This window comes from Artemia franciscana, chromosome 8 (assembly GCF_032884065.1).
Source record: "Artemia franciscana chromosome 8, ASM3288406v1, whole genome shotgun sequence".
NCBI classification, from domain to species: domain Eukaryota; kingdom Metazoa; phylum Arthropoda; class Branchiopoda; order Anostraca; family Artemiidae; genus Artemia; species Artemia franciscana.
Window position 1 is genome coordinate 34,805,195 of NC_088870.1, and position 14,212 is coordinate 34,819,406.

Here is a 14,212-nt window from a genome sequence, read left to right on the forward strand (position 1 = left end):
TATCTCTCTTTAGTAGAATTACTGGAAAGGCAATTGGATATACTTCCAACGTGTTCCTAGCCATAAAGGTATTAATAAAATGGCATACCTAATAGCTGCCAAGGCCACCACCTTAATATTAAGCACTTCTATGATCAAGGGATATAATCAAACAAAGAATACGAACAGATCATTACCATCTGGTGTCATCTCCTTCCTCCTCAAGAGATCAAACCATTATATATTTTAGATTTGAATAAAGAGCCCTGTTACTAAATAGTTGCCTATTTAATTGGGGGATACACCATTCTCCCCTGTTTCGTACTTGCCTATCAGCTGGTCAAACTATCAAGATTTTTTTTTAGCCCCGATACGAGAAGACTATTGCCCTCAAACCTCCTTACTCCAAGTAAAAAATTACTTATTCATTCAATGCATTTCTGATTTTTTGCCTCTCTACCAATGATGTCAATGTTTTTTGAATTGTCAATTGAGATACTTAAAAAAAGACTAATGTACTAGTTACCCCCATATAGCTTAAAGTGTGTGGTGGCAGAATTGCGTATTGCATTAACTCCCAATCAAAACCCTGTGTTGTAGCCAGATAAATAAAGAGGCAAAATAACCTGCTATTGGCGTTTATCTCTTTCCTTGTGAAGGAGAGGAATAAAATGAGTTGGCTTGTGAAACCAAGCTTAAAAATTAAGACCCAATTTAATTTCCAGTAGTTATTATTTGAGATAACATTTTCAACATAACGTGTACATTTCGCCAGATCTGTTGTCAGTTTATCAATGTTTACCCTTTGCATACTGCTTGAGCGGTAGAACTTGGTTAACTTTTTCTAATTAGTCAATTACTATTTATATTAAACAGTGAAGTTTGTGCCGTTTTGTCTAAGATAAATGTAATTTAACATTTTGATGTTTTTTTTTTTTTTTTAATGTTTTGTCTCTTCTTTATTAGGAAAAAGTCGAAAGAAAAGAAGGCACCAAAGAAGACTTTATCAAGTAAAGTGAAACCAAAGAAAATGAAGAAGAAGAAAGATGAATTAAAGAAAAAGAAGAAGAAGGTTAAAAAGGAAGAGTAAGTAATGTTTATTCCATAATGGTCGTTTGGTTTAGAGGGTATGTCATAATTTAAGCAAATTAGTTTGTCTATCTTTAAACAATTCCAGATATTTAGGAGGTAATATTATTTTTTCTGGAGTTTTTTGGATGCTTCGGAAAAGTACGTTTGTAGTCTTGAATTTTAGCTCATTTTTTCCCCAAAAATCTTGAGATATTTTCACGATTAAACGTGACAGTACGGATGATAATGTGGTACTATCCTAAAAACTTCATAATTATGAAAGTACCAAAAAAATATTATCGCTATTGTCAGATACAAATAAACATAAGACGGGCCCAGGGAAGAGGGAGTTGGACAAAATGCTTTTATTTTGAAGTCTTTAGCACTTGAAGATTTTCCAAATAGAAAAATAAGAAACTGTATCAACAATTTCTGGTCTATGGGTGTTGTATATATTATATTTTATTGAAGTTCATTATTGAATTTGAAAAATATAAGCCTATTGGCCACATATGGAGTCTTTCAGATGCAAAATTAATCTAAGTGAAAAGAATTCTGGTTTGGACCAATTGGGGAGAATTCTGCTCAAAACTGCTTAGGTGTGGTCAAAGATGATGAGTATTGTAAGATTATATGTTGTAATATAGTGACAAAAAATTTCAGTCTTCGTTATTGCGTATTACTTTTTTTTCTTTTTTTTTAATAAAAGTTTAGTTTCCACAATATCAACTGGGATATTTTATTGTATCAGTTTGGGATATGTACCAATCTATTACTTTCAATTTTAAAGAACCTTTTATTTTTTCAAATGTTTATACAAGCAAAATTAGGTACCAAATGTTTCTTGTCTACCAAAATAAAAGCAATAAACTTTTAACATGCTTACAATGAAACTTTGGCTTGAAAAAAAATTGTGCTGAGTTACAAGCGTTTGTAATTTGATTGCCACTTCACTATAATTTGATGGCGGTGCTTAAAGTCATTACACATTTGTTGACTTAAGGGTGGTCTTTGTTGAAATCTCCTCTTTAAAAAAAATTGTACCACCATTTTAAAATGCCACTTATTTTCTTATAAGCTGAAAAATATATCATTAATAGTATTTTCTGTAGCGGCTGATCACATCCAAAAATTCTGCCTTCAGCTACTTTGATATAATAAAAACTTGCTTAAAACTTTTTCAAATGGTGACCAATGATCTGCTTAGTGTTGGTACCGATCTCCTGATTCAATGCCTTCGCCCGGAAGTGAAATACGCGGCTGGGGCAAATAATTCGACGTTTTCCTTGTTTTCCCCTCTGATTTCTTCAGATGTCCCATTTAGGACTGGGTCGACTCTGGCTGACCTTACAGAATCACACCATTAACCCCATTCCAAACCAAATAACCAAAAACACCAGGACTCGAACCCCTATCCTCAGGATTTCAAGTCTAGCGTGCTAACCACTCTGCTAGGTTTAAATGACATTCAAATAATTTATTTTTATATGAAATGATATGAGACGATTCGACATATCATTCATATAAAATCATATTGTTTCTTGAGTTTTTAGTGTTTAAGATTTGAGTGTCTCTTGAGTTTTGACATAAAAAGGAATGCAGTAACGCTAGAACTTGCCCTAATTTGACTTTGTATCTCTAATAGCAATAAATACCTCTACCAAGGCTATTCGGGACGAATTTTTTTTTTCTGTAATTTTTGTATATACTCTATTTTTTGTTATAGATCATCCTCCGAGTCGTCAACATCGGAAAGTGGGAGTTTGAGTGATTCGGAGAGTACGGCAACTAGTGAAACAACCTCATCTTCAGAAGAAGACGAAGCATTGAAATCAAAGTGAGTTATGGTTTTGATTTATTTTCAACACTAGAGTTATTGGTACTAACTGATTAGATTACTATCTTGCATTTATTGAAAATTAATGTCTGCCTTTAAACAAATTAAAAATTTGGAGTTAATCAAAAATCGAAGTGGTAAACAAAGAAAAATGTACATTTCCCATTGAACAATTTCGGAAAGCAGTCGGAATTATGCTGCTCCCTGCACATCTTTTCATTCGGGTTTGCTGAAACTTGTTACTATAAAAACAACGAAAAATAAAAGTAATAGTAAAAGAAATGCATCATATAGGTAGCAAGTTACATACAATGCTCATTTCTTCAGATCACGTGCAACCGACAAGTTATATAAACTTATATAGAAAAAAATTATACTTATGAAACAACTTCTTTCAATTTTTATTGTAAACTGACCAAGGTTTTAAGTTCAACATTAAGCTTAAGTATTTGAGACGAAAACGTCTTTTTTATTTCTAACATCAGGAGGCAGTAGATGAGATATTGCTATGCACACTTTCATAATGTGTGGAAATCTGCTCCTTCGCCCATATCGCCGTCATCGGGTCAAAACCGTCTATGTGTAATAATGCTATTTTTACAAAAGAAGAAAAAAAAAAAAATTTAGCATTACTTCCACCAGCTATAAATAGAAAGATAAGTTAAGAAACCGAGAAATGCCCATAAATATGACAGTATAAATCACTGTATATAAATAATATACAGTAGAATCAAGACTCAAAAATATTTGGCAACTAGAGTTTTTGCGCATATAGAAGCTCCGCCCATATCCTCGTCCATCAACAATTCAGTGTATATTAACCTGGAACACGTTTTTTCGCAGAAACTTTCCCAAAATGCCTTTGGAACCAACTTGAGACTTCGAAACCTACTTGTAATTTCTAAAAACATCTAGTAATAACATTACACTACTAATTACCGATTTTTATATATGTATTGGAATAAATTGATTTAAAATTAGATTCTTTAAAATTTAATATTACGAAGGTGAAGCCAAATTTCGCGTTCCAGAGAAATCTGACTTGTCTACCCATAAAAAAATCTTATGTCGCTCATGTTTTAACATTCTCGCGAGCACTTCCATCTCGGTCCAGCTTGGTATAATGGTTGAGATAGGGAATGATTCTATCGTATATATCTACTGTGGCGTAAATGTTGAGTAAATAACTTGTACCCACCTGTAATTAATATGAAACAAATGGTATTTTTTTTTTGGAGTCTTGGATGACGCCGGTGCATTTTCTAATAAGGTTCTACATCTTCTTCATTTGTATGCAGAAGTAAATCGCTTTCCTTGTCCTTTTAGCCAATAATAACTCTAAATATGTATCTGAGTGAAAAAAAAAGTAGATGCAAGAGAAATTTTTGTTTGTCTTCAGTTGGTAGCATGCAATCCTTTGGATATAATAATCATAGATGCTGGAAGGATTGACTCAAAATTTAATTTTACAGATACATAATATTTTACAGAAAGTGTATTACCTGTGTTTTACATTTAAAAAAAAGCAAAGAAATATGTAATCGCAACTAATTGTAGTTTTTAGGGTTTTTATTTGTTAGAATACTGTAAGCGCAACCTGCCGAATGGGAGGGTGGATTTTGGTGTTTTTTTTTCACGTTATATTCGTAAATGGTCTAATGAACTGATTGGCCCGTGTTTCTCATGGTTTTAACTACATAATTGTGTTAAAGTCGCAGTGCTTTTCACTGTCTAATAAAGGAATTATTCCTTTTGAAGCTCTTATTCGTTTTGTCAAAGAAAGGCTTTGTGTTTTCACTGTCTAATAAAGGACTTGTCCATTTTGAAACTCTTATTTGTTTCGTTAAAGAAAGGCAGTGGGGTCTGTGAAAAAAAGTCAGCCTCGCAGTGTTTGGTCCTGTATGTTCTTACGCTCTAATTTTGTACTTTCTTGCAGGAAGAAAACCAAGAAAGCAGACAAGAAGATTGTGACACCACAAAAAACTGCCGAAGATGAAGCCTTGAGTGTAGAGAAAGTAAGTTATCTATTTTTCCCTGACTACTAGATCACACTAATTAATCATTACTGCTAAAGTGTATGATACTAATTTTCATAAATGTCTATCACGAGCTAATAGGGCCAAGCTCGCATTAAATGTGCTTCCATAGATCTTTGGCCTGTTCCAAAAATTCCAAATATCGGAAAACAACATACACGACATCACATCTAGAGGCCGTCTTCTGTCCATAATAATTTCATAGAAGCTTGTTTTTATCCTCCCAATGAAGCTGAACCTTTTATATGAAGCCTTGAGTGTAGAGAAAGTAAGTTATCTATTTTTCCCTGACTACTAGATCACACTAATTAATCATTACTGCTAAAGTGTATGATACTAATTTTCATAAATGTCTATCACGAGCAAATAGGGCCAAGCTCGCATTAAATGTGCTTCCATAGATCTTTGGCCTGTTCCAAAAATTCCAAATATCGGAAAACAACATACACGACATCACATCTAGAGGCCGTCTTCTGTCCATAATAATTTCCTAGACGCTTGTTTTTATCCTCCCAATGAAGCTGAACCTTTTATATGAAGCCTTGAGTGTAGGGAAAGTAAGTTATCTATTTTTCCCTGACTACTAGATCACACTAATTAATCATTACTGCTAAAGTGTATGATACTAATTTTCATAAATGTCTATCACGAGCAAATAGGGCCAAGCTCGCATTAAATGTGCTTCCATAGATCTTTGGCCTGTTCCAAAAATTCCAAATATCGGAAAACAACATACACGACATCACATCTAGAGGCCGTCTTCTGTCCATAATAATTTCCTAGAAGCTTGTTTTTATCCTCCCAATGAAGCTGAACCTTTTATATGAAGCCTTGAGTGTAGAGAAAGTAAGTTATCTATTTTTCCCTGACTACTAGATCACACTAATTAATCATTACTGCTAAAGTGTATGATACTAATTTTCATAAATGTCTATCACGAGCAAATAGGGCCAAGCTCGCATTAAATGTGCTTCCATAGATCTTTGGCCTGTTCCAAAAATTCCAAATATCGGAAAACAACATACACGACATCACATCTAGAGGCCGTCTTCTGTCCATAATAATTTCCTAGAAGCTTGTTTTTATCCTCCCAATGAAGCTGAACCTTTTAAAATGATATTAAGTTATCCTATGCTAATTTTGGCTCTATGCTTATCCTACGCTGGATACAGCCAAGGCTGTATCCAGGATTTTTTGGGGGTGGGGAGTATTTTGTTTGTGGGAAGAGGGTATAAAAAACATATTTTATGCATTTTTATTAAGTTTTTATGAGTCGGACAGACATTTCGGAGGGATCAAACCCCTTAACCCCTCTACTGAATACGGCCTTGTCCCCGGCTATTTGTTTTATTTTTTTAGTACAATTGTATAGAATTCGAATAATAGATTTATTTTCTTAGGTTTCACAATATCTGAAGTTGTACAAAAAAAATAAAAAAAAAATCATTTTACTGGTTGTCAAAAATAACCAGTTGATAAGTAAAAGGTAAATTTTGTTTCACATCCAAAGTAGGCAAAGTAGGTCTATTTATCTAATTCTGGTTTCGCTCGTTATATTTTACAACAGGGACTTGGGAGGGTATGGTCCGTGTAACTATGGCGGTCCCCAAGGCACTTTGAACCGACTCTTTGTCAGAATTAATCATAGTTGGACTTTTTAATTGGCCATTGGAAAAAAGTTATAATAACTGTTAAGCCATGTGCAACTACTGTGCCTAAAAAAATTATCGTATTCAGAGATTTTAAATCCTCTCGAAAAGTTAATCTTCAAGCTTGCTAGCAGGTTTTTCTAACAATGGAAGTGAATAATCTATCCCTTTTGTTAAAATCAGTTAAATCACTTTGGCTTCTATATTGAAATATGAAAAAAACTTCGTTTTCTTAAAGAGTTAAAGAGGCTGCGTCCCAAAGTCGAACCTTAAAACGTACAGGAATTAGAAGAGGCAGTTGGGGGGCTGCCGCCCCCCAAACCCCCAGCTTTTAAAGACTCTTTTGTTACAGGTTTTTTGTTTTTTTGCTAACCCCCCGCTCTTGGCTTGGGAAAGGCCCTCTTTTAATTAACAAAACATTGAAATGAATGAATAATGGAATGACTTCGAAAAATGTTAAACACAAGAGGACAGGAGAACCATTGCGCCGAAACTAGTAATTAGTAACAATGAAGTCCCCCCACAAAAAAAAACCTGTACAAAAGAGTCTTTAAAAGCTGGGGGTTTGGGGGGCGGCAGCCCCCCAACTGCCTCTTCTAATTCCTGTACGTTTTAAGGTTCGACTTTGGGACGCAGCCTCTTTAACTCTTTAAGAAAACGAAGTTTTTTTCATATTATTTCTGTACGTTTTTCTACAATCCATGGTGGATGTAATTTAATAATTCCTGTACTCCTCGTACAGGAATTAGGAGAGGAACCCCCCCCCCCCGCTTTTAAATCATTGTATAAAATAGAAAAAAAAATAGATAGAATGACCGAAATGTTTCTTTTGCTCATAAGAAGCTAATATTCTGTTATCTCTCAAATGATAAGCTGTCCAGGTGTTATCAAAATTTTTTTGATGTTGTGAAAAAAAACCGCCCGTAAGGGACTTGAACCCTTGACCCGAGGATTAAAAGTCTCACGCTCTACCAACTGAGCTAATAACTTGCATGTGTGTAAATATAACTTCTCAATAGCTTTTAAAAATTTCAAATTAACATGGGCTCTTATGGAGAGAAATCCGTTAATTGAATAGCTAATGGGTGGTTTCTGGAAAACAGGGAAGGAGTTATCGGATCAAGCTGAAATTTCGCGGATAAGCTCCTGGGCCGTAGGGGACCTTAACTTGTGAATTTCAGCCCGATCGGACAACGTTAAAAGGGGTGGGGGGGGGGTTGGAGGGTCGAAACTTTCGGGGGGTTAAGATTTTCCTACGAAACTTTCATGGGCACTTACTCGGAGAATTCCGCATCGAATGAGTCTTCGTACACCCAGATCCGATGTCGGATGTGACCTGTAGGCGTCTAGGAAAAAAAAGTAAATGAATTTTAAGTGGCTATGCGTGGTTTCTGGAAAACAGGGAAGGAGTTATCGGATCAAGCTGAAACTTCGCGGATAAGCTCCTGGGCCCTAGGGGACCTTAACTTGTGAATTTCAGCCCGATCGGACAACGTTAAAGGGGGGCTTGGGTTGACAGGTCGAAACTTTCGGCCAGATTTTCCCCATGAAGAAAAAGTTGGAGGGGGATGAAATTTTGCAGGTTTCTTAGTTGGAGCTCGGGCTACGAAATGCAACCCTCCCCATCCGTCTGCGACCACTGGAACCGAAGATCGCTTAACATTGTCGTGTGTCGCCTCTTTATAGAGGCACGAGTGTGCCTCCTTGATGTAGAGATTCAACTGGCTTCATGATATATCTCGTCTCACTAACAAAAAATATTATTAGCAATTTTGCACAGAGTAAAGCTTTAATCTTGTAGGAATAAAAAATACTCTTTAAAAAAGGATGGAAAAAACTGTATACATTATTGACAAATACTTAGTCCCAGTTTTATTAATTCTAGCCAAAGATCGTTTCTAAATCCCCTAGGGAACAAACATGTCATGGAAACCGTATCTTTGATATTCAGGTCGCAAAGCATAACAAGTAAAATCTGAATTACATATTTGTTCACTCTCTTTAACTGTTTGGGCGACAAGCTTGCTACTTGTTCCTGTAAAAACAACCAGCAACTGAAACGTCGATTCGACGCCCTATGCGCCAGCAATGGCTCTGGAGAATCTTTATCCTTTTATTTTGTCTTTAACTGTGAAAAATATAGTAGTATGCTCAGAAGGTAAGTGGAAGGCCCTAGTTTGTCATGGGAAAGAAACTACTGGGGGGAAAGGGATAGTATGTGTCAGCTCTTTCTTTTTAATAAGTTGAAAGTTTACAACCTATCCCTATTGAAGAGTTAAATTGTTCGTGAACGTGTCGATCAGTTTTGGTGTCCTGTTTTGCTTATATTACCTGATCTGTTTTGTCTATAATCACCAGTAAAAGATAACTTTGCAACATAAATAAATTTTTTTCAGAGTTTACGGTCTCTAAACTGAGTAGTTTTCCATTAAAAATCTGCTATAAGAATTTCTTCAATGTCTCTACATCGAAAGTTTTGGAACAAACATTATACTAAGAATGCTCATATAAACAGCATGGCTATGCCAATGTTGAAAAAATTATTTCCTAGTTGTAGCAATGGATCCTTGACTTTCTTCTTATTAGAACGACTTACAATTGGGAAAAATATATTCTTAAGTGATTCTATTGCTATAAGATGGTTTACGATATTTAAGGCTCGTCAGCTTTGATCAGTTTTATTTTGTGTGCTGCTTCTCCTTCTCCCTTCGAAAATTCAGTATTAGCTTCCCTCCTCTGCTTGTGCATATCTAAATAATCTCTCTGGAGCTTTTACTTCGGGTATACTTTTTCTCTTGATCGAGGGAGGGAAAGGCTATCGTAAAATTTGACATGAAATATCGTCAATTCATTAAGCTTTCAGAATGCTTAGAAGGAAAACTTTTGCTAGAAATTATGGGTTGACTTCGAAGTTTTTAGTTCCCCTGTTTTACGATAATCTTGCTGTGGTGCTGAGTTTCCGTGCATGCTTTAAAGTATTTGTTTATTCTTTTCACAGGAGTTGGAAATAGAGGAAAGACCAGGTTCCTTAATAATTGACAATCCGACTGAGGAGGTAGCTGAATCGGAGTCTGAAGAGTCCATTAGTCAAGTAGAGCATAGGGAGCTGACCCTTCCCGTTTTCTTCAACCGGGTGGGTTTGGAAACTGCAGTTGGATCGGACGTGAAAATATCGCATTTAGACGTGCTAACTATTACGAGATCCTGCAAGGTATTCAGTGTTTATATATTTCAGATTTCGTCGAAGCTAATTGGTGGATGAAGTATCTTTTATTCGGCGTTGGATCGGTAGATATGATACGTTTTTACTCCTCCAAGATTTTACTCCTACGTTGATTGGTCAAATGCTGTTCGTAATTCGCGAGTGGAACCAAGTTGGATATTTTCCTTCCTTCATTCAGTTTGAGCCTATCTTAGCCAGTAGAAGGTTACTGACAAAGCCATGTGTCACATAATATTTTAATGACGTCCCTAAGTACGAAGCATTGCTAAAAAGTTCTTGCCAGTTAATATTCTTTTGTCAATTAGTCTCAAATCAGAAAAGAAAGGGTTTCGTGGGCTATCGCATATCTGAAGCTTTTTGGTAATTTTCGAGTGTGTGAGTATAGCTATTTAAAAGAACCTAAACTTAAAGTAGTTAGCTGGGAACTTGCCAGCTAAAAAAAGAACTTGGCTCACATAATAATTTAGTTGCAGAAGATCTTCAAATCGGAAACAAGAAGTTTTGTTATTTCAAATTCAAGCTATTTATCCTGATGTGTGACGGACTGTATTGAAGCAAGAAGTCAGTGAGCTTCTGGATATTTCATGTTTATGGGAAGTCCCCCCTTTTTTCGCACCAAACCCATTCAAATTAAAAATGTTTAGTTCCAAAACTCACTCATGCGAGGCTACTATAACATTTATCTGCCTATCAATGTCACTGCGCTCAATATAGAACTTGATATTTCCTATGAAAAATCAAAAAGTGATTTGTTTTCTATTTCCATAAGAGATGGTTTTAACAGTTACACTTTGGAAGAAGAGAAACGTTTTTTGCTTTAAAGAAGAAACGCCTTGTTCGGTGATCAATCTGTTTATTGATAGATGTCTAATGGAATTAGTTAATACTCTGTATATGAAGAAGAACAAATGCAAAACTTATTCCGAAAAATATTGCTTATCGAAGATACTCATCTAAGTCCAGTTTAATCCAGGACAAGGGCAAAACAGGTAGCAGGAAACAAGCACATAGAAGGAAAGTAAGTGAATCGAAGAAACGGATGGGGGAGATTTGAACAGTCTCATGGAAAATATTTGTTGACGGCTGGAGCTAAGAGTTTTGTGATGTTGAAGGATTTTGGAAAATCCATTGCCGTGCTATAGATCAAAACTGTCAAATCTATGTGTATTCTCCAACAGACTACATCATAGCTTAGAATGTTGCAAGAACTTTCTGAAAAATTTTCTGAAGCTTTCATGCTGTCTCACCTGCAAGACAACAGCTCGGCCTTCAAAGGGACTCTGGTGAACTGCTAGACACCGTAGGTGTCTAAGATGCTACTGGATAAACAGCTGAATTTGTGCAGTGGATTTGTTTTCGAAATGAAACTTCTGACGCTTACCTTACCCATGATCAAAGTCGTAGAATTTACTCCTTTTTGAAATCCTAGTCAAGAAAATTTGAGCTGCCTGGAAACAATGATTATCTAAACCAATTAAGAATATTATACACGGCTTAAAACAAAATAGTATTTACCAAAGACTACTAAGGCTTATCGCTGTCGTAGTCACTGTATAGATTACCAGTACTCCGAAGTCAGCTATGACGAAGGTGACTTTTAAATCTACTTCGCAAGAATAAAGTCAGATAATCTAGAGTCACCCTTGCATTGAAGACTAAAAAGGAATCGAAAGTAGTGTGTGCTGAGTCAGATAGGAAATGTCTTGAAGAATGAAATGATGGCAAATTCAGTAATTCTATTCAACTTAAGCACGTATTGAAATTGATAAGCTGTCCTTTTATAGTCTCAGGGATATTTTTCATTGTTTGTGTACTGAATTTTGCTGAATATCCGAGAGTTGTTACTATAAACTGGCTTTAAATATATGTTTTAATGAAATTTGAGACTGCGGGACATTCCAAGTACTATTGCAAAAACTCACTCCCACTGAATTGGAAGATGCTAGAATTTTTGTTCATATTAGACATTAAATAATCAATTTGATGATTTTTAAAATTTGAAGTGCAAGTATTGATTGCACATTAGATCCTTAGTAACAACAGATATGCCTTAATTGAATTATTGCGGCACGAACTGAAGGAGATAAATCCAGGAATTCTCAAGAACTGTTGTGGTTTTGGCTTACCTTTCATATTTTCCTCCCAATATGCATCATATGCCACCAACTTTTAAATAAACATTACGGAGGTAATCCAGAAGAAGAGGAAAGGCCGCTTTCAGATAAAAATACAAGATGCTGATGTTAGATTGAACAGTCAAGTCACGAGCTCTCAAACTATGATCCAACCACTGAATTTGGCTAGGACGTATTAGCCATTATTTTTTAATATCCAAGGATGAGCAATGTACTTAACTTTTGTATCATTAGTTTCCAACATAAAATAATTTAACAAGTATGTGCCTAAGTCTTAGATTGGTCTGCAGACGGCGCATAGGTCACCATGATCCAACCTTTATACCAAATAAAATAAATTGTGCAGTATTAAGATATTTCTCAGACATTGATTCAATATGGACTGATTCAATCCGTGGATAGTCTAATTGACGCGTGGCCAAGTTAGAAGCTCAGCCCGTAGAAAAAGCAAAAATTGATGGAGACGAAATGAAGTGCCGAAACAGAATTTTCAACTTGGAATATTATAAGTCAAATTTTGGGCAAAATTGAGACCTACTGATGAGCTGATTGGCGTGATTTTCGAAGCTGATTGACTGCAGCTCCTATTTAGAATAATGACACAAAGAAGAACTAAAGAGAACGAAGATGTAATGAAGAAATCGAAATGAACGTAATTGAGCGACCAGAAGAAATCTTGAATTTAGAAGATGTCCTAGAAGATATATTTTTATTTTTTCAAAAACAGAAACCTATGGATGATCTGATTTGTGTGATTTAAGAAGCTGATTGGCTGTATGTCCCATTTGAAATAGTGACTAGAAGAAGAATAAAGAGGATGAAGGTGCATTGAAGAAGTCGGAACGAACATAGTTGAGCGACGAGAAGAAATCTTGAATTTAGAAGATGTCCTATCAGATGTTTTTTTTTCAATCCCGTTGATGAGCTGATTATTATTTAACAACTGGTGCTACAATTAAACATCAGTATTGGTATCTGAACAACAGTTCCCTCGCATACAATCCTCTCTGCCCATCCCATTTAAAGCCTCCTCCCTCGTCAAAGATGATGCTAATCATGGTTTACCTATTGGGCTTCCTTGTCATGGTGCGACTATCCCTAATTATTCTGCTGCTTCATAGTGCAGGTAAGAAGTCTAATAGCACCTATAACGTGTAAAATTAATTGGGTCACGTGCTCTATTGTTGGTTTTGTATTTGGCTTTTGTTTGGGCTTGTTTGACGATGTTAATTTTTGTCTTTAGTAATGTTAGTCGAGTTTTCTAAACTCATTTCTGCTTATTTTGATTGTTATAAGTTAATCGAATAACCTTCCTTCTAGGTTTTTCGCCTAAATGGTGGCTATTGGTTTTTGTTTCTATTGTTCTCTAATTTTTCAGCAAATACTTTATAATGGTCCGTATATCAAAGATAGGCCCTTTGAAATGAGAAATTTCAGTTGATTATCTGTTCTTCTATGCTTAAAAAACTAATATTTCCCAAATAAACAAAGCCAAAGAATAAATAAAAGCTGCTTCCCACACTGAATATTTTGGTACAAATAGTAAAATAACAAAAAAAGCGTCGCTACAAACTGGTGAAAATATTGTTTCTTTCGTAAACCCAATGACATGATAGGCAAAAGGGCAGAACTTAAATAGGCTAGTCATTTAATTCATTATTTGTAATTTATGTTATCATTATATGATCAAATTGAAGCCAAATGTTACCTTTGAAGCCTTTGAATTTTCTATTGTTTTATTCGTAACCTAAACTTTTATGATTTTACTTTTTAATTAACTTTATACCACCTTTACATGAAATATTGTGTTTTGTCCAGTTCTCTTTTAATTCTTCTTCATCGCATGTAATTTTTAAATTGTAGAAAGGGTAAAATTGTCCACGACTAAAGAAGGACTCTGTCAACCAGCATATCTAGGGGCAAAGATACAGTTCCTCCCCCCTAGAAAACTGAACCCCCCCCATAACGGAGTTTAAATCTAATTTCGCAAAGTATTATGTAATTACGAAAAAAATTGATCCTTAGCCACGTCCATTCCCGTAACCCTAATGTTCTGTAAGAAGGCGATAGTATTTACCACATGAAGCACAAAAAAAAAAAAAAAAAAAAAAAAAATCAGATATCAAGGCTATTTTGGGCATGGGTTTCCTGAGACATTTTTTTTTGCAAGGGGGCGGGGCTGAAAAACAATGCTAAATAGCAACATAATTATTTTTGAATATTTTGCTGTCTGAATATTCTGGCCATTTTATCTGGAACTAATCCTGCGAATGTTTTTTCTT

General features: G+C 35.3%; 1 protein-coding gene across 1 annotated transcript in view; it reads left to right on the plus strand.

The window, feature by feature from the left end:
- LOC136030339 (serine/arginine repetitive matrix protein 1-like) overlaps positions 1-14,212 on the plus strand; it is a 67,897-nt gene that overhangs the window by 34,653 nt on the left and 19,032 nt on the right. Inside the window, exons 9-12 of the mRNA XM_065709256.1 lie at positions 946-1,065; positions 2,777-2,887; positions 4,824-4,902; positions 9,571-9,783. Of these exons, the coding sequence (XP_065565328.1) occupies positions 946-1,065; positions 2,777-2,887; positions 4,824-4,902; positions 9,571-9,783 (523 nt within the window). The remainder of the gene's footprint in view (positions 1-945; positions 1,066-2,776; positions 2,888-4,823; positions 4,903-9,570; positions 9,784-14,212) is intronic.